Here is an 18,771-nt window from a genome sequence, read left to right on the forward strand (position 1 = left end):
GACTTTCCGCCATTTTTATAAGTCGACTATTTAGAAGTCGACTTTTAGTCGACTTTCCGCCATTTTTAGAAGTCGACTAGAAGTCGACTTATAAAAGTCGACTTGCCGTCGACTTTCCGTCAACTGTGCTCTTAGGACGCGCTCCCCGAACGCAGCCTATGAATACGGGCCTAGGTCTGTCGCAATGTTCACTCAATTCTTTTTTGTGGTTTGCGCCGATCCGTACTGCACATCGCCATTTTTTGGGGCGTGACCAATCAGAGGATTTTTGTATGCGTGGTACTCGTGCTCGTGTTAGTGCAAAAAGTGTAACACAGTGCAGCTGCGGAGAGCAGACTGTTTTTTTCTGTCACAGCGTGCGTTTTCTAACCTAAAAATCATGCGTTTTGTGCTATTTACATATGCTTCATGTAATGTATTTATGGCGTACTATTGTTATTAATGTATTAATAAATCAAAATAATAAAGAATAATGCTGAATCTCTTAAACAGGTAAAATTAGTCTATTAAAGTGATTTTGGAAATATATGAAATGCGTTGGGATATGTGCAATGTAAAACTGAATTTATGTCGAAATATTGCAAATGGATATATTTAATAATAAATAGTAATTCAATAACAATGTAAAGAACGATGAAGTTGCAGTCTCACATAATCTGTCATAATTTATATATTTCAATACCTTTCCTATGAATTAACTTTACTCGAGACAAAACTGATAAAACTATCTATTGATTTTCCAATTCAAAGTTTATTCAAAGTTCAAATGTACGTTAATTAATTCGATATATTAATATCAAATTAAACAATAAATAATATAAACAGTATAACAATATAAATAATGGAAATATTATGTCAATAAAGAATTATTTAAAACTTAAATATTATTCGTTAAACATAGGGCTTGAAAATTATGTATGTTTACTAATGTTTGAAAATATTGATATATATTTGTGAAATGCAGATGTACCTTTAGACAAATTTAACAATGAAATTTATATGTATATGTTTATTTGCTGTAGTTTATAAATCGTCTACTACTCATATAAAGTGATAAATTATGAAGGAGCCTACAACAAAACAATTACAGCGATTGGAAAAGAAGAAGGCAAAGATGGCAGCATTTTTGGAAATTGCAAGACTCAATGATAAAGATAAGGAAGCAAAAATGCAAGCTTTGAAACAGGTTTATATTTAGAGAATAACTTGAATGTGAATATTTGAAGAATAACTTGAAACAATGCTCTCGTAATTACCTTTACAAAATCATTTTTAGATAGTTGCCACTGATGGATCTAGCAATCCAAATGATAGTAACATGGCAGGAGACAATTCTACTCGTAAGCGATCTTGTGAGAAAAATTCAGATGTTACATGTTCGGAAATTTGTAAAGAGGAAAATGTCCCTGATGAGTCAGAATTACAGGATAATAATAAAAAACCCAGGTAACTGTCAATTTATCTTCTTCTACTTTTCTCTTAAGATGGCCCGGCCCCCCTACGAATGCGGTATGGCCACGTTTGTCGATTTATAAATAGTGTAATAGTGTATGAAATACACCAGACATAATATTGTTATACATATACGGGGTGTATCAGATTTTTTAGTAAACGCGAGGTGAGAAAAAATTGGGAAGAAATGTTAAGAGAGCCCTATATCTTATCCGAAGAATCGAATGATATTTTCGTAGAAGAAAGAAGGGACCAATACAAGCATTTTAAGTATAGGAATCATATGGGTCGACGACGCTTCGTTACGGTGCTATACGCGTTTAAAGTTTCACTACGGTGCGGAAAAACATTGGTATGTAACTTCAGGAGTCGATAGAGGACACAAATACAAGCATTTTGAACATATAAACCATGGGTCCTCGGCCCTTAGTTTCGGCGCTACACGCGTTTAAACGACGAGGTAAAAGAGGATCAGGATAAGGCCAAGTGGAAACATGCTTACAGGTTAGGTATGGTGTGTTATTAATTATCATCGATAATTAAGACCTATTGAATGCGACAGCTCTCCATTCTGAACCATCTTTCAGAACACCAGAAATGGAGGAACCTGTGTTCATGCATTCTTCGTGCGTTCTACGGAAAATCAGTCCGGAATAGGTGGTTTATCAAGAGGTGTACGAAACGAATAAAATGTACATGAGAGGTGTCACGGCGATAGAACCCGAATGATTGCCGAAATTCGCTCCCATGCTATGCCATCTTAGTGAACCATTGGTTGATCCACCGCCAAGGTATTTTTATCACAATTCTTGCTTTATAATGTTTTTCCTACATATTTATAAAGATATTAATCTTCATTATGATCGAATATTATTCTTATTTATAGATATAATCAAGGAATTGGGAAGATCATTTGCCGCGTGTCTGGTACATTCGGAAAGGCCGGATGGGCACTACCATCGATGGGTATAGAGCATCCGTGGACGGTGTCAAGTGGTTCGTGTATTTCTTCTTGAAGGGTCAAGTGTGCCCTAAGCTGAAACAATTTGTCCCGTCGCTGCTGACGCGACACCTGGGAGCATCACCAAGTCATGGGCCAGGTAAATCGTTATTCTATCTCCTTTCGATTTCACGTTGATTCATCGAATAGATTACATCAATTCAATACGATTTTTTCAGGTTGATACCATGCACTCAAGCAATAGTACAAACGCTGCAGTCGCAGGGAGTCGTGTCCAAATACAAACTGCTAGAAATCTGGGGTTTGGATAAAAAAATGTGAGATTTTAATTTATAAAATAATATTTAGATATTATCATAGACTTCTATACAATACTAGACCGCTGACAGGCATCTCGGCCGTGATGCTTGCCGCCATGTTGATTTTAGTCAAGATATGCTATACTACAGATTCTATACAAGTGGTTTTATACAAGATTTCTATACAATAGTCTAGCATATACAGAATGTCCAAAAGAAAGGGTTTAATACTACAGGAGTAGTGGTTCGATTTCGGCATCCAAGTACGCTACACGTCGAAGGCATGACTTACAAACTTATTGATAACATGTACCAATATTTAACACAAAAACATTTGCCTGCTTCGTTATGTACTGTAATAACGAATGCAGATAAACGCACATCATGAGCAACTGAACACCCGATAATGACTTAATTCAATATGGCCGCACCCTTCACTACCACTTGCATCTCGCATTCGCATCAGCTTTTCGGCAGTGCTTCCATAGATGTTAGTGGTCTAGTATACAAGTCTGTGGATATTATATATTTATAATATTTTATATATATATATATATATATATATATATATAACAATATTATTATATATTTACAACATTATAATAATAATATATATATTATATATATTTATATAGCTAATTTTGCATATTGTTTCGCGATTAACGCTGGAATGTTTTAATTTTAATTCTGTTGTCAGCTTACCAGAAGTGGCTGCCGGAATCCGCGCATGCAGAAATGGCACAGATATGGCCGCCTTTGTAATTAAGACTAAAACATTAGGATTGTAATTATACAGTTTTTTAGATAATTAAATTATTTTATATATGAAAAAAAATCGAAATGCATCAGTTTTAGCCCTCCAGCAAGGGGTCGATTGCGTATCTTGAAATAATGAGGTAAAAATTACAAAAGTGAGCAAATTTATTAGCGTATCTATGATTTTATTTATCAAAATCTAGTAAAATCTGTTAACTTTTGTCATTTTTACCTCGTTTCAAGATACACAATCGACCTCTAGACGTACGCAGCGATTTATTTTATCGACTTTAAAAGTTGGCGGGAAGTCGACTTTTCGTCATGACAGGAAGTCGACTTTTCGTTATGACGGGAAGTCGACTTCTTGTCATGACGGAAAGTCGACTTTTCGTCATGACGGGAAGTCGACTTCTTGTCATGACGGAAAGTCGACTTTTAATCGGCGGTTTTTGAGACATTCGCCGACTTCAAGTCGACTTGAAGTCGACTTTCGTCCTTAAAAAAGTCGACTTTTCTGCCAAGTCAGTTTCGGTAGAAGTCGACTTCAAGTCGACTTAAAGTCGACTTTTTGCTCTTAGGGGTATCTTAAGGTGGAAGCACATAAAATTGCAGAAGCCATGGGCAGAATGCAGAAGCCATATGCGCATGCGCTATGGTATCTGTAGAGCTCTAAAGATACCATAGCGCATGCGCATATGGCTTCTGCATTTTGCCCATAGCTCCTGCAATTTTATGTGCTTCCACCTTTAACAGTTGCTTAAGCAATCGATACACTCCTTTTGTAAAGTAATAACTGATAATTTTAAATTAAAAAATATTTTATCGTTATTTGGTGATTGCACCACTAATTTTAGTAAAAGGAAGTAGAAGCTGTAAGAAGCACTCAGCGGCTCATCATTACCACAGCGCGCATAAGTAGATATTATACTGTTACTACGTTTACGCGAGCTTTACTTCTGTAGTAACTTACGATAATTCCTTCGCGTAAACAGGATTTTTCTTCGCGTAAACGGGATTTTGTAGTAACTTACGATAATTTACTTCGCGTAAACGAGTGATTTATCGTAAGTTACTACAGAAGTAACGCTCGCGTAAACGTAGTAATAGTCGGATCTTATATTTAAGATCGTCTAAAGTACGATCTTACGCGGAGTAAATTATCGTAAGTTACTACAAAATCCCGTTTATACGAAGAAAAATCCCGTTTACACGAAGAAATAAACGTAGTATGTGATTGATCAATTCTTACGACTTATGCGGGGTTTACAATGGGAGTCGCAAAGTCGTGAGCCGCAAGAATTGACCAATCACAGTCGATTATTCTCCTCAAATTCGATTGTGATTGGTCCATTTCCTACGACTCACGACCCACGAGCCCAATACTCGCATTGTAGACCGCGCGTAAACCGGCTCTTGCGGGGTCTACAATGGGAGTCGCAAAGTCGTGAGTCGCAAGAATTGACCAATCACAGTCGATTATTCTCCTCAAATTCGATTGTGATTGGTCAATTTTTGCGACTCGCATTGTAGACCCCGCATTACAGAAACGTTGCAAGTTGATTGGTTAAAAGCTATGCGATAGCCAATCGACTTGCAACTTTTCTGTAATGCGGGGTCTACAATGCGAGTCGCAAGAAATTGACCAATCACAGTCGATTATTCTCCTCAAAATTCGAATGTGATTGGTCAATTTCCTACGACCCACGACTCGCATTGTAGACCCAGCATAAGAACAACATTGCGCATACATACGTTTCTCTTGCGAATGAATTCAAGAATCGAGCTCTTTTTACATTATGCATTCTATGTCTATGGAAACGGTACCCGCTGCCATTCTGGCATTACGTCAATGGTGGAGGTCTCATTGGGAGGAGTTGCTGTGACCGCCATTGTTACAATTGTTCGTCATATTACGGAACGTAGTGAGAATCCAATTTATCCGCATTCACCGTAGCGTGTGTCGAGGCCGAGGAGCTGTTTTCTGGGTGTAACTTGCAAGCGTGGACCACAGACAAATCTATCAGCCAACACATTCTCAGCGTAGCATGTCCACGATGAATCCCGAGTAGTAAGTAAACTTCCTTCTGCGCAGAGCATAAGTGTAACGAATTTGCTACTACATACGGCTTGTCAAGCGATGATTCACGGATGTATTCGTGATAAGAAAACATCCTCGTTAGAGATCGCACCCGTGAGATCTCTGTTCCCTAGACGAGGGATTAAGAAATAAATGTTCGTTGATTTTCGTCATCTGACAGATTTACCCTTCCCTCTTGTTCTCTTTCCCCTACTACTCGAAACATGGCACTCTCGTATCACAGTCTGTATTTCAGTATTTTGTACTGTTACATTTTTACTTTGTTACATTTTTGTTTTGTGATATTGCAACCTTGGCTTTTTTTGTAATAGCCACAAGCAAACACGAATAATTGGTTAAATCTAGATGCTTTTTCTGGAATTTTAAAAGCATTTACAAAATGGTTTCTCTGATTTAAAAATACTTATATATTAACTGTGATTTTAAAACTCTATAAAGTAGAGACATTAAATCATCTTTTTTTCGTTTGTAAGAATACAAATTTGAGAGATATGCTAGAAAATTTTTTTGTTTTAGTGATTATCTGTTTAAACTGCTTCTAATCGGAGATTCTGGCGTTGGAAAATCCTGTCTCTTGTTGCGCTTCGCCGATGACACATATACGGAAAGTTATATCAGTACCATTGGCGTGGATTTTAAGATTCGAACTATTGATCTAGATGGGAAAACGATAAAATTACAAATTTGGGATACAGCGGGTCAAGAACGGTTCAGAACAATTACGAGTTCTTACTACCGAGGTGCACATGGTATTATTGTTGTTTACGACTGCACGGATCAGGAGACTTTTAACAATGTAAAACAGTGGTTGGAAGAAATCGATCGTTATGCCTGTGATAACGTCAATAAGCTGTTAGTCGGCAATAAATGTGATCTACATACTAAGAAAGTGGTAGATTATACAACGGCCAAGGTATACAGTTGCACACACACTTTTTACGATATTGTATAATTTATTTAAATTTATTACAATCCTCATTGCATAGCTGTACTTTGTTATAAACAGGAATATGCCGATCAACTCGGCATACCATTTTTGGAAACGTCGGCAAAAAATGCGATGAACGTAGAGCAAGCTTTTATGACAATGGCCGCTGAAATAAAACTTAGAGTGGGCCCACCATCGAGCGGAGCGAGCGATCCAGCCAACAAGGTGAAGATAGAACACGGGCGTCCAATCGAATCTTCTAAATCCGGATGCTGCTGAGAACTATAATCTTGCGTCTCGTTTAACCAAAGTAAGCGAAACAAAAGTAAGCCTAGTAGATTTAAGCTCGAATTGTTAATTTATGGGGGATAATGACAATTTCTTTTGCAGAACATCTAACGTGGTTGCGGTCCGGGTACTGCAAAATTAAACTTATTACTGCAAGTATAAGAACGTACATGGAAGTTTAGTTTACCCCAACAAGAAAAAAAAGAAGGGAAAAAAGAATTTAACACACTCATGGACCACCAACTCTTCCTCGGAGTTGTACGAAACTCTTGTCCACCTGCCCCGAAATTTCGTTTTTGTAACTACCTTTCTTTCCAAAGAAGAAAAGACGTGTTAATCAACGCCATTTTCTAGTATAAAGTTCGACTTTAGATCAATTTGTCGAATTAGTATTGATAATGTCGAGCGAGTGTAGGTATGCGTGTAATGGGGAGGGAGGGGCAATCGGGTCTTGAGAAGTAAATTTAATTAATACTGCGTGTATGGTGGTTATTACGATAAACACTTATAATTTTCTTTTTTAGCCTAATTGTAATATGTACAATAGAATATGTGTTTGGCTCTACAGCCGTTTCTATTCCTCTATACAATAATCCAGAATGTTTTCTCATGTTTTTCGTTTCGTTCTCTGTTTTCTTCTAGATGTGCAGAGGGTTAAGTCTTTTTTTTTCCTAGTAAGATTCCATAAGCAACGCTCCACCCTTTCCTTTCTTTCTCACTGCTCGTTATATAAATATATATAGTGTAATTTAATAATAATAAATATTTCAATGCTAACTTGCAGCGCATATGTGGCGTACTTTTATACATGTACGTGTGTATGTATACATATATATGTATAATGTATCTAAGAAATGTGCTGCTCGCGTACACCCAAGCCAAACGACAGAGTGCGGAATCTTCGTTTGTGTTCTCTTGAATTTTATCGTTGATCCTCATCGTACTTTTTTTTTACACGATTCAAATGCGATCCGAGAATCCACAAAACAAGTCCTACGGACTAGCTCTGATCGTGCGGAAAAGCGGGGGTATTTTATACAATTTAAGAGATATTACAGTTACATGTAATCCAAATCGCGTAGCTTTGTATCGTGAGAGGGCTATTTGTGACGGGTATACGATATGTGGCATTCGAAAAATTTAGAGATATAGTAACTGTAATTATATGAAGTACGAATGAATAAACAGCTATCTAAATGGAAATCGCATTCTTTGAATTCTGCGATGGAGTCGTTTGTTTCGGGATGGGCGTATCGTGCACGCACGATTGCATGTATGCGCCTAAGCGTGTAACGTGTAACGTCATTCTTCCACGTGTTCACTTCTGATCACACCTGACGAATGATGAATCAATCGTATAATGCGGTACTCATATTTAAGATCATCAGTTGATCTATGGCTCGAGATTCCATCCGGCCGATAAAATTACCGTATAGCGTATCTCGAGATCGTACTTAAGATAATGGATAATCTTAAATATAAGATCGGCCTATATGTATATGAATACCACCCTTTAGAAAATTGTGGAGTAAGTATCGTCACTCTAATCGTCACTTCGTCACGCTGACATCTGGCAGCCGAGTTCGCCTACTAAAGAATAACGTTCTCGTGCGTATCGTTGAGCGCGGTGATATCAAATCGTGCACAGATCACGTTTCTTGCAATTCGAGAATTGTGAGACCGAATCGACAAATTAAAAAAGCGCATGTAGACTCGGAACGAACAAACGGCAATGTTCGTCTCGTTCTCGCGACTCCAGTTTCTGGACTGATCGAGTGTTATAACTTAACCTAACCTAAATTTTACTTTTATGCTGTTCTGCAAGCGTGAACAATTTCAAAATGATGCAGCAATACATGAAGGAATTGGAGCAGGTTTCAATCGATCTTTTTCTCTTTCCATCGAGCGATTTACACGATTTTATCGTGTAATCAATACTTTAGTGTACTGGTCATTTCGATTGTTACTACTACTACTACTTTCGATCAGTAGTATTTACAAGAACAAGAAAGTCGTTTCAATAAATTTAATTTTATACTGTATAATTTGTAAATTTCTGTGTGATAATGCGTTAAGCCATTTGTGACAAACCATTTGTGAATAGATTACAACTGTTTCACAGGATCCATTTGACCCTGAAGAATTTGTCGAAAGATTAGCTTGGAGAACTGTCAATGACAACACGAAAGATGGAGGAAAGACGTTTTTTGATCCAGTCATCGTCCATGAAACTTTTTTGCAAGCAATTAAAGACTTACAGATACTACAGGAACGTCAGCAAAAGAAATGTGACAAGTTGGAGGCTGCGTTGAAAGAAGAGGAAGCTCGACATACATTTGAGATATTAGAATTACAGGAGAGGAATAGACATTCTATCGATTTGTTTCATCAGTTAGATGAGAGGATAAATCTCGTGGCTACTAAAGTTTTACATCTGGGGGATCAGTTAGAAAGTGTTAATACACCAAGGGCAAGAGCGGTTGAGGCTCAAAAATTGATGAGACACTTCTCAGAATTTTTAAGCCCTGGTCCATTGACGGATCCAATTTTTACAGATAAGTCGTCGGTAAAGATAACTCAGATAATTCAATTAAGGGGGTATTCTGATTTAAAAGGTCGTAAGTGCTGGTCTACAACTTTACTTTAAGGGTATTTAAACTCTAAGCCGTAAGAAATTGACCAATAACAGTCAAGTATTTTCCTCACATTCCACTGTGATTGGTCAATTCTTTAAGAATTTATCACTTTAATTATCACTTTTTTAAGAATTTCTTGTAGGAAAACAAATAATGCTAAACTTTGCATGTTTTTTTAACCTTATTTTAAGAATATATTTTTATTTTTTAAGTAACAAAAATGCTTTTCTTTTTTATATTATATCCTGGTCATTAGGAGATAAAAATAATAGACAGTGTAAATAATTTTAGCTGTTCTAGGTATCTGAAACGCAAAAACCAAAAATTTTCTTATTCGGGAGAAGTGTGGCTATCTTCTGAACTAAAACTAGACCATATTTCCATTCTAGACAAAATGGCGGTCTCCATATTAAAAATATAGTTTTTCTCTCAAATTTGTTAGTATTTTATTAAAAGAAAAAAACCTAATAAACGTATAATGTTTATTCTGGTTCAAACAATAGCCACACTTTTTCCAAATAAGAACATTTTTGGTTTTTGCATTTCAGATATCTAACCCAACTAGAATTATTTACACTATCCATCATTTATACCTCCTAGTGACCGGGATATAACAGAAAAAATTTTTGTTACTTAAAAAATAAAAATATGTTCTTAAAATAAAGCTAAAAGAACACGCACAGTTTTACGTTATTCGCTTGTTTCGTTTCCCTACAAAAAAATTTCCTGAAAAATATCTTTTTTACCTTTTAAACCAGAATACCCCTTTAAATGACATAGCAAATAATATAAAAATAATAGCGAGATCAAAGTTTATTCATTGTTACAGTTAATTGTTATTTGTTACAGTTAAACGATGCTGCAGATGTGATACAGAAGCTCCATCTCATAGCCCAAGAACTTCCCTCTGAGAAATTTGAACATGCCAAGAAAAAAATTGGTGTCAAGTATGATGAGATAGAACGTAATCTAATCGAGGAATTTGTAAGAGCGCACAATAGGGAAGATGCGCCGCGTATGAGAGAATTGGCAAGCACCTTGGCACATTTCAAGGGCTACTCTCAGTGCATTGACGCGTTCATAGAACAAAGTCAAATGGGTTCTTTTGGTGGGAAAGACGTCTTTCAAGACGTCATACCTATGTGTACAAAGTATCACAAGCTTATGCAACAGGTGTTCTCTAATCCTGAACAAGTGATGGCTAAGTTTGTTTTAAACATATACCATCTGCGCCTTCAAAAATATGCGGTGGCCAAGTTAGCTGACAAAAACGATTCCGAAAAATATCTCAGAAACCTATATGATCTGTACACAAGGACAGTCAAACTGTCCAATGATCTAAAGGTCTTCAATATGGGCGCTGACGAAACGTATCTTGCCAAGCTTACGAGAAATATCTTTCAGAAATATTTAGATACTTATATTAGGTGAGTTCACAATTCAGAATAACGCTGCTGAAAATAACAGAGCTATAACCAATAATTATCCGTTATCGATTATTTTAGTATTGAAACGAAGGCATTTCGAGAAAAGTCAGCAACGTTGCTTATAGAGTACTATGAATCTAAGAATCATCAGAAGAAACAGTTGCAAATGGGTGGCTTTCAAGAACTACGTAGAGACTTACAGGCTGTACTAGGTGCAAGAACGAATATAAACATTGCTCAAATAGAAGATTACGGAGGCGAGACATTTCTATCAGAAGAACTAGCGATCGCGATACTACAAAGAACCAAACTCGCGTTTCAAAGATGTCAATTACTTTCACAGTCTATTGATGTACCTGGAAATGCATTACAGATCTTGGAAATATTATTACAATATTTAATAAGCGAGCATGTAGACTACGCGTTGGAATTGGGTTTACAAAGTGTACCAATACCAGAGAGCAGGACTCAACCAGAGATTCACTTCTTTAACGTAGTGCATCAGTGTAATGCGATTGTTCGACTCTTGGAGGAACAGTTCAACGATAGTGTACTGCCTCTTGTTATGTATGCATGTTTTTTTATTTGTCTGATATGCCTTTTTTACATAACAATACAAATTGGTAGTACTGAAACAATGTCCTTTTTTTTAGTTCCACATCTAAACACGCCGATTGTTTGTTGAAGAAGAAAGCGATATTAGAGCAAATAGACGTCAAATTAGACACCGGCTTGGATCGCAGCATAAATGCTATTGTAGGCTGGGTAAAGGTGTATTTACAAAGCGAACAAAAAAAGACTGATTTTAAGCCGGAAACAGACGTAGATACTGTGAATACTCCAGCTTGTTTAGTCGTGGTACAATACGTGAGCGGAATGATACGACTGATACGAAATACTTTGGACGGCAGGCATTTAGATACCGCTCTCAAGGAATTAGGAATTAGATTCCACAAAATCATTTACGATCATTTGCAGCAATTTCAGTTTAATTCCGCCGGTGCTATGTGCGCGATATGCGACATGAACGAATATCGCAAGTGCATTAAGGAACTTGAGGTTGAATTTGTTACGAATCTCTTTGATACTCTGCACGCCTTGTGCAACTTACTATTGGTTAAACCGGAAAATTTGAAACAAGTTTGCACGGGAGATCAACTGGTATGTTGCATAATTTATTGCATTCATGTTTTATAGAAATGTATATTTGTATTATTTTTTGCAGATGACACTCGATCGTACCGTTCTACTTAATTTTATTCAATTAAGGACTGATTACAAGACACAGAAGTTAGCCAATTGTCTAAAAGGTATAACAACATAGTGATACACTCTGCTTAAATAAAAAAGAAAAAAATATCTTTGTGCTCAGCCTACTTCTCCATGATCAACGATTGAAATAACTACTAAATATACGAAAACAAGTAATGTCGTGATTACTCGTTTAAATACAATATTTGCCTTCAGGCTCGTTCATCTTGTCATTATCTGTTTGCAAATATATGCATTCGCAGAAAATAGTATTCCTCAAAATAAGTCTATTCATTATTCCATTATTTTTTTCGACAGTTGCAATAAATGAGTATTGATTAGAGGTAAGAGGATCATGTAAAAACTTTAATTAATTCAAGCATTTCCCAACTTTTGATAAGATTATACTAAAGCAAAGTTTAACAATATAAAAGAAAATAACGAGGATAGAATTTTAGCGCACAATTATATATTTTATTGTACATCAGAGATATTAATTACAAATAGTTTCTTTTAATATTACAATGAAATATCGCCAAACATTTATATTTAACATTTAAAGACTTTTTTTTTTACAAATTGATAGAGAAATTCACTTTTAGTTGTGCGCGAAAATTCGCGTAAAAAATTTTTTTATTACACTCTTGTTATTCGTCTGAATTTAATTATTATAAATAATTAATTATCCAATTATTTGCACGTTTACGGAAGAAAACGTCTATAAAAGTCATTATATTAAATGTCTAATCAGAAAGCATCGCTATGCTTTTCAAAATTAAAGTTTGACAGTTCACATACCGTCGACAATACATGCTGTCTAAACGCGATCATTTATAGTTCTCCATAATAGGAAATCGACTTCAGGCTTGATTAAATGATTTTTTTTTTATGAATTATGAGAAAAGTGGAAAGTGGCGCGCAATCCACTGTATATCAGCGCATACGATAGTTATTAGTTTCGTGGACTTGGCACAATTCGCCTTTAAAGTCTAACTCGATGCTGAAATCCAGATCCCTGTAATTCCTGGCATTGGGCCTCATCGAGAATACGCCGTATATTTCTTCTCCCTTCTTCACAGTCATGTATTCATCGAAGTAAAAGACAGTTTGCTTCCAATGTGTGTATGGCACTTCCGGTGCGGTACTGAAGCCAATACGTTTGTGGCACTTGGTGAATTCGATGTTGAAGAACGTAACTAGAGCTTGGACATAGTCGTTTCTGCGAACTTGAAGGGTAAACGGCGACGAAAATTCAAGATCGGCCTTCGTCACTGTGTAAAGGTCAACTTCTTTGATTAGGCATGCATTTGTGACGACTTGCTTTGGATCGACGACATCTACTAGCGGTTCGCTGATAGCCACCTTTCTTATGCTACTCATGTCAAATCCATACACATCATCCCACCAATTGATCTTTTCGTCTTTATATTGTCTATCTTCGATTCCACAAATGAATAGAGTCGCTTTATCAGGGAAGAGCATACCATCTTCGCGGAGCCACTTGTCTCTGGCAAAGAGTACTGTATCCAACATCGATTCGTAAAACAAACAGTAGCCCATCCATTCGGATATTATTATATCAACCTTTTCTATTCCGTCAGGCAATGAAACCTCTTCGACTTTCCCCTTAAGTATCGTTATAACATTGGACAGATTATTTGCCTCTACTATCTTCTCTGCATACTCAACGATATTAGAGCATTCGATACCAATGACTTTAGCTGCACCAGCTTTAGCTGCAAACATGGAGAGAATACCGGTGCCACAGCCGATATCGAGAACTGTCTTCCCTTTAAAGAGATGTTTGTTATGATACATTGAGTTTCGATAAGTCACGGTGCGTACTTCATCCTTTAGCATTTCTTCATGTATTCCATAATGAGCATAGGAATCAAAATAGTAATCCCTCGAGGTCATGTCATCGACAGATACAGATTCTCTGCAGGATGGTACGCTAGCATTCTTATTCACAGTAGTAGGCTCTGCTGCTATGTCCATGGACTCCATTTCTGACATCTGTAACATTTATAGTGTGTTAGAAACCAATCAACATATCGAACAAATTATTTGAACTATATTTTACTCTCTAATTTATTATGCGCTTGTAAGTTTTAACTATAAAATTGCAGCGGTAAAATAAAATCTCAAAATATAATATTTTACGATCTTATTGCATTAACTCTCCGTGTGTAAACATGGGTCAACGGCGTCCAAGCCAAAATGATATCGCTCGTAACTTAACTTGCAAGCCTGCCAGAAAATATTAAATAAACAATGTTCATCAAAATGACTATAAAATCGTCAACTACAATGTAGACAAATGTTTTGTGAATTTTTCAGATTTTTTAGAATACTTTAAAGTAGGGAAAAATAGCGTCGAACGTGACAGACCCATGTATGCACTGGGAAGGTACCGAAAAAACGTATGCACACGGAAGATTAAAGAGCTTTATTTCATGGATATGCATATTGCACTGCTTAATTTATCAGTATATACAACAAACGCTTAGTTCCAGTATGTAAAAAATACGTAAATCACGTAGGAACATAGTTTCCGCTATCAATCTATCGTATAAACGCATAACGCACACACATACGTCGTACTACCAAAACCACTGTTTCTACAAAAATTAATATTGTTTAAACGGTAAATTTACAATGCTGTTCATAAGTGCGATTAGCACAGGATCTGTTAATCCAACGAGCGAGTTCGCGCCCGGCAATGAAATACACGTGCCCGCCAAAACAAATGGCGTCCCCTTCGGAATCGAACGGCTAGTCGATATCCTGCCTACACGCGCTATATTCCGCTATATCGTTTCCGCTGTTCTATATAGAACGTCCGCCGAGAGTTGCGAATCTTCTGCGTCTCGATAATCGCGTATCCGTAACCAGGCGCTCCTTGGCGTCACGTCCTCGTGTAACCGCCTCGGAAACGTATCGCGGCAGCGTGGTCCTATTCTCAACCGCTACTCGCGCCAAGAGCCTTGGGTACTCTCTACGTCTCTACTGTACATACATACGCGACGCGAGAGGACTTTTATCACGACAAAGCCGACGTTTCTAGCCGTTTTGCACTTCGAGTAGTGTGCGTCTATTATCTTTGGACTGTATCGGTCAATAATATCCCGTTAAAGATCGAGCCCTCCGTTATTTTACTGAAATAACCCACTCGATAAAACTCACCGAATTCTCCGTGATACACGCGCGACTCTGCTTGATTTCTACCGGCACTTCATCACTCGTCGCCATTTTGACTGCGTCACAGCAGACGACCGGATCATCTCTCAGGCCCGTCACTAGCATCGTGATTCTCACCGACCACAATCTCGCTACACGCGAATACAAATCTTTTGTGTTTTCTTTCAAGAATCCCTCATGGCTCACCGATTTCTTTCGTGTTACGCAAAAAGCAAGCTGCGAAAAGAGTATGTAATTATATTTAAAAATTATTTAATTATATTATACAAAATAATTTTATCATATTAAAATCATATATACTACGTTTACGCGAGCGTTACTTCTGTAGTAACTTATGATAATTCACCCGTTTACGCGGAGTAAATTATCGTAAGTTACTACAAAATCCCGTTTACGCGAAGGAAAATCCCGTTTACGTGAAGGAATTATCGTAAGTTACTACAGAAGTAACGCTCGCGTAAACGTAGTAATAGGCCGGTATTCATAGGCTGGGTTCGCGGAGCGCGCTTTTAGCGCTATGAGCGTGCTCTGTCCTTGTTCAACTTTCAGTAAGTAACAGAGATAGAATGACGTTGTCAGCGCTAATAGCGTCTCCCCGAGCGCACCTATATAGCCGATCTTAAGATGTTATGAACCAATCACAGAGCCATATTAACATTTTAAGACATTACTTAAGACGGTCTTAAGCCTTGTGTACACGATACTAGAAATCGGTCCGAGTTTCGGTTTAAGCCAATGAAACTGCTGCTTTTCTGTAAGAGCTGCAAGTTGATTGGCTTAAGCCCGGTGTCCACGATGCTAGAACTGCGTCCGAGTTTCGGTTTAAGCCAATCAACTAGCAGCTCTTACAGAAAAGCAGCAGTTTCATTGGCTTAAACCGAAACTCGGACGCAGTTCTAGCATCGTGGACACAAGGCTTTAAACCGAAACTCGGACCGATTTCTAGTATCGTGTACACAAGGCTTAAAATAAGAACCGACTATGGGCCAATTCCTTTTAGTGACACAAGTCGACACAAGTGTCGTTCTGTCTTTGTTATTCATTGAATGCCAAGAAGGATAGAACGATGTTTGTGTCGACTTGTGTCGCTAAAAGGAATTGGCCCTATAAAATCCGGGCCAAGATCTGGGGCCCTATTCTCGACAAATATCGCATACGATATTTTAGGAATGTCACTAGAAAATCACACTTTGCAAGTGTGCTATTGGTTGCAGAGTGTGATATTCATGACATATCGTATGCGATATTTTTCAAGAATAGGGCTCCTGGGCTGGTATTCATAGTCGGATCTTATTTCAAGACTGTCTTAAATTACGGGCCATTGCACGTAACAAAGTTTTAGTCATAATCGTAAAGCCCGTATCAGACTACGGATTGGGATTGAGATTGGATTGAAATTTAATCAATCAGAACAGAGAAAACTGATCTCAAGTTTAGTAAACTTTGCTCTGATTGGTCTAATTTCAATCCAATCTCAATCCCAATCCGTAGTCTGATACGGGCATAAGGCCGTAAGAAAATAGACCAATCACAGTCGATTATTCTTCGAGCTCAAGGAGAATAATCGACTGTGATTGGTCTATTTTCTTACGGCTTTACGATTATGACTAAAACTTTGTTACGTGCAATGGCCTTTAAGTAATGTCTTAAGATGCTAATATGGCTCTGTGATTGGTTCATAACACCTTAAGATTGTACTTAAAGCCCCTTGCACAATAGGTGATAGCGATAGCGATAGCGACAGCAATAAAGTTGCCGACAAAGCTATACCTTTAGCCCCTTGCACAATAGGCGATAGCGATAGCGATAGCGACAGCGACAAAGGTGCCGACAAAGCTGTAGCTTTGCTATCGCTATCGCCTATTGTGCAAGGGGCTTAAGACGGTCTTAAATATAAAGGCCTGTGTCCACGATGCTAGAAATCGGTCGTCCTCGATTCAAGTTCTCGAATAGAAGTAGTTGTACTTTGATGATTCTAGATAGCGTTATAGTCGAAAAATGTGGGGTCGAGAGCTGAGTATGAGCCTGGAATATATATATATATTCCACGGGCCCAGGCTCATACTCAGCTCTCGACCCCACATTTTTCGACTATAACGCTATCTAGAATCAAGGTCGGTAAATGGCGCGTCGGTATCGACGCTACATAAGAGGTTTGTTCTTTTCAGCAGAACTTTCTGCACTAGTTCAAAAAGTGTACACTGAAGCGTTCTTTTTACCAGAAGTGACGTCAAGGGTTACTGTTCTTTTCAGTAGTACAACAGAACTTAGTTCAACAGTTCATTGAACTGCTTGCCCCAGGTCTTGAGCAAGTACAAGCAGTGCAAAGGTGGAAAGTCTGAAATGGTCTGTTCTTTTCAACTGAACTGCTGCACTAGTTCAGAGGTTAGTTTACTGCCGTAACTTAAAAGAGTAAATATAAAGGATAAATATATGTTTGATATGTATTTTATATTTTATAGTTTTACTTTTTATAGCGCTATATTAGATCCGAAGGGTGTTAATAGTCAAATTAAGGAGGCTATATTGAGTCCTGGAAATTGTCCAACACAAGTTCCTTGCTTTAAAAGCAATCTTTTGAACAGTGAAAGAAGGAAGAGTACAATTTTTTTTTATTTTTTTTTATTTTTTATTCATTAACTAATTTTGTTTGTTTCTTTCTTTATAATTTTTAATTTATAAAAAGGAAAGCAATATGCATGTTACTCTTCGAATAAAACGTTATTAATAGTTAAGAAATGTTTTGTTTTACATATATATACATATATTAATATGCATGTACAAAATACATATAATAAATTACAAATGTTGCATTAGCGTTTGACTTTTATTTGCTCTATTTTTTTATTTGTTTACTTTTTATTTAATTTTATGAGCCTTCTCCTTTTTGTTAAAATAATATATTTGTATTATGAAAGATAGAAATAAAATAGAGGATAGAATAACAAGAAAAGCAATTGTTTATTTTTTTACATTAATTTAATTGCTGAGATTATTACACTTAATTTTATTGATATAGTAAATGACATAATTCGTCTCGGATATGCACTTCAGTTTCATGTTCTCTTACTGCTTCATCAAAATTAACACGCAAGTTTTGTGCTTTCATGTCAGGATACTGGTCATTTATTGGCTCTTCAAGATATTGCAAATCTTTAATTTTTGCAATATTATGAAGTACGCAACACGCATATATCACGCGTACCATACGCACCATATCGCGCAATTTGAAATAATATAGACCTCTATGAAGTTGGCCGGACAACTTCAACGTATCGAACTTTCATTAATTGGAATCGATTGGTGGTCGTTTGGTGGTCTTTGGTAGTCTAGTCCGATCGTTTGGTGGTTAGTCGTTTTCCTGTAAAATAAAAATGAAATTTCCGGTGTGAAGTTAGCCGGACAATTTTTATTTTTCAACCAATTTAACTTTTTTATAGCTCATTTGACGCGGAATCGTTTGGTGGTCACGAA

General features: G+C 37.0%; 4 protein-coding genes and 2 long non-coding RNA genes across 11 annotated transcripts; 4 read left to right on the top strand and 2 right to left on the bottom strand.

The window, feature by feature from the left end:
- Positions 1-94: 94 nt before the first annotated feature.
- Positions 95-3,547, top strand: LOC139779329 (uncharacterized). 3 transcript variants are annotated; one of them, XM_071717664.1, is made up of 9 exons: positions 95-492; positions 1,023-1,186; positions 1,277-1,446; positions 1,600-1,804; positions 1,883-1,966; positions 2,040-2,243; positions 2,339-2,552; positions 2,632-2,730; positions 3,410-3,547. In XM_071717664.1, the coding sequence occupies exons 2-6, from the start codon at positions 1,061-1,063 to the stop codon at positions 2,139-2,141; spliced, it is 687 nt and encodes a 228-aa protein (XP_071573765.1). In that variant the 5' UTR covers positions 95-492; positions 1,023-1,060; the 3' UTR covers positions 2,142-2,243; positions 2,339-2,552; positions 2,632-2,730; positions 3,410-3,547. The 3 variants fall into 3 exon arrangements, with proteins under 3 accessions (XP_071573765.1, XP_071573764.1, XP_071573766.1); XM_071717663.1 differs by having other exon boundaries at positions 1,883-1,961; XM_071717665.1 differs by having other exon boundaries at positions 1,883-1,956.
- LOC139779332 (uncharacterized) lies at positions 2,737-3,531 on the bottom strand. The gene is made up of 2 exons (XR_011719859.1): positions 3,415-3,531; positions 2,737-3,224 (listed from the first exon to the last, which is right to left on the bottom strand). It is a non-coding gene; the product is annotated as an uncharacterized lncRNA (long non-coding RNA).
- Positions 3,548-5,299: 1,752 nt separating the features above from the next.
- On the top strand, positions 5,300-7,570 carry Rab1 (RAS oncogene family member Rab1). The gene is made up of 4 exons (XM_071717700.1): positions 5,300-5,536; positions 6,083-6,479; positions 6,573-6,804; positions 6,885-7,570. Exons 1-3 carry the CDS (start codon positions 5,514-5,516, stop codon positions 6,771-6,773), a joined length of 621 nt encoding a protein of 206 aa, XP_071573801.1. The 5' UTR covers positions 5,300-5,513; the 3' UTR covers positions 6,774-6,804; positions 6,885-7,570.
- A 509-nt stretch (positions 7,571-8,079) lies between these two features.
- Positions 8,080-12,204, top strand: Sec10 (Exocyst complex component Sec10). Of its 2 annotated transcripts, none has more exons than XM_071717689.1 (6): positions 8,080-8,310; positions 8,905-9,348; positions 10,268-10,845; positions 10,924-11,412; positions 11,499-12,006; positions 12,071-12,204. In XM_071717689.1, exons 1-6 carry the CDS (start codon positions 8,245-8,247, stop codon positions 12,167-12,169), a joined length of 2,184 nt encoding a protein of 727 aa, XP_071573790.1. In that variant the 5' UTR covers positions 8,080-8,244; the 3' UTR covers positions 12,170-12,204. The 2 variants fall into 2 exon arrangements, with proteins under 2 accessions (XP_071573790.1, XP_071573791.1); XM_071717690.1 differs by lacking the exon at positions 8,080-8,310 and adding an exon at positions 8,329-8,656.
- Art1 (arginine methyltransferase 1) lies at positions 12,085-15,417 on the bottom strand. 2 transcript variants are annotated; one of them, XM_071717694.1, is made up of 2 exons: positions 15,283-15,417; positions 12,085-14,112 (listed from the first exon to the last, which is right to left on the bottom strand). In XM_071717694.1, the coding sequence occupies exons 1-2, from the start codon at positions 15,400-15,402 to the stop codon at positions 13,030-13,032; spliced, it is 1,203 nt and encodes a 400-aa protein (XP_071573795.1). In that variant the 5' UTR covers positions 15,403-15,417; the 3' UTR covers positions 12,085-13,029. The 2 variants fall into 2 exon arrangements, with proteins under 2 accessions (XP_071573795.1, XP_071573796.1); XM_071717695.1 differs by lacking the exon at positions 15,283-15,417 and adding an exon at positions 14,754-15,010.
- On the top strand, positions 15,348-18,036 carry LOC139779358 (uncharacterized). 2 transcript variants are annotated; one of them, XR_011719870.1, is made up of 3 exons: positions 15,348-15,524; positions 17,466-17,682; positions 17,775-18,036. It is a non-coding gene; the product is annotated as an uncharacterized lncRNA (long non-coding RNA). The 2 variants fall into 2 exon arrangements; XR_011719871.1 differs by having other exon boundaries at positions 17,469-17,682.
- The last annotated feature ends 735 nt before the right edge of the window (positions 18,037-18,771 follow it).

The sequence above is a fragment of the Temnothorax nylanderi genome, unplaced genomic scaffold (assembly GCF_030848795.1).
Source record: "Temnothorax nylanderi isolate EJ_2023f unplaced genomic scaffold, tnyl_v1.0 TNYL_tig0221_pilon, whole genome shotgun sequence".
Classification (NCBI taxonomy): Eukaryota; Metazoa; Arthropoda; class Insecta; order Hymenoptera; family Formicidae; genus Temnothorax; species Temnothorax nylanderi.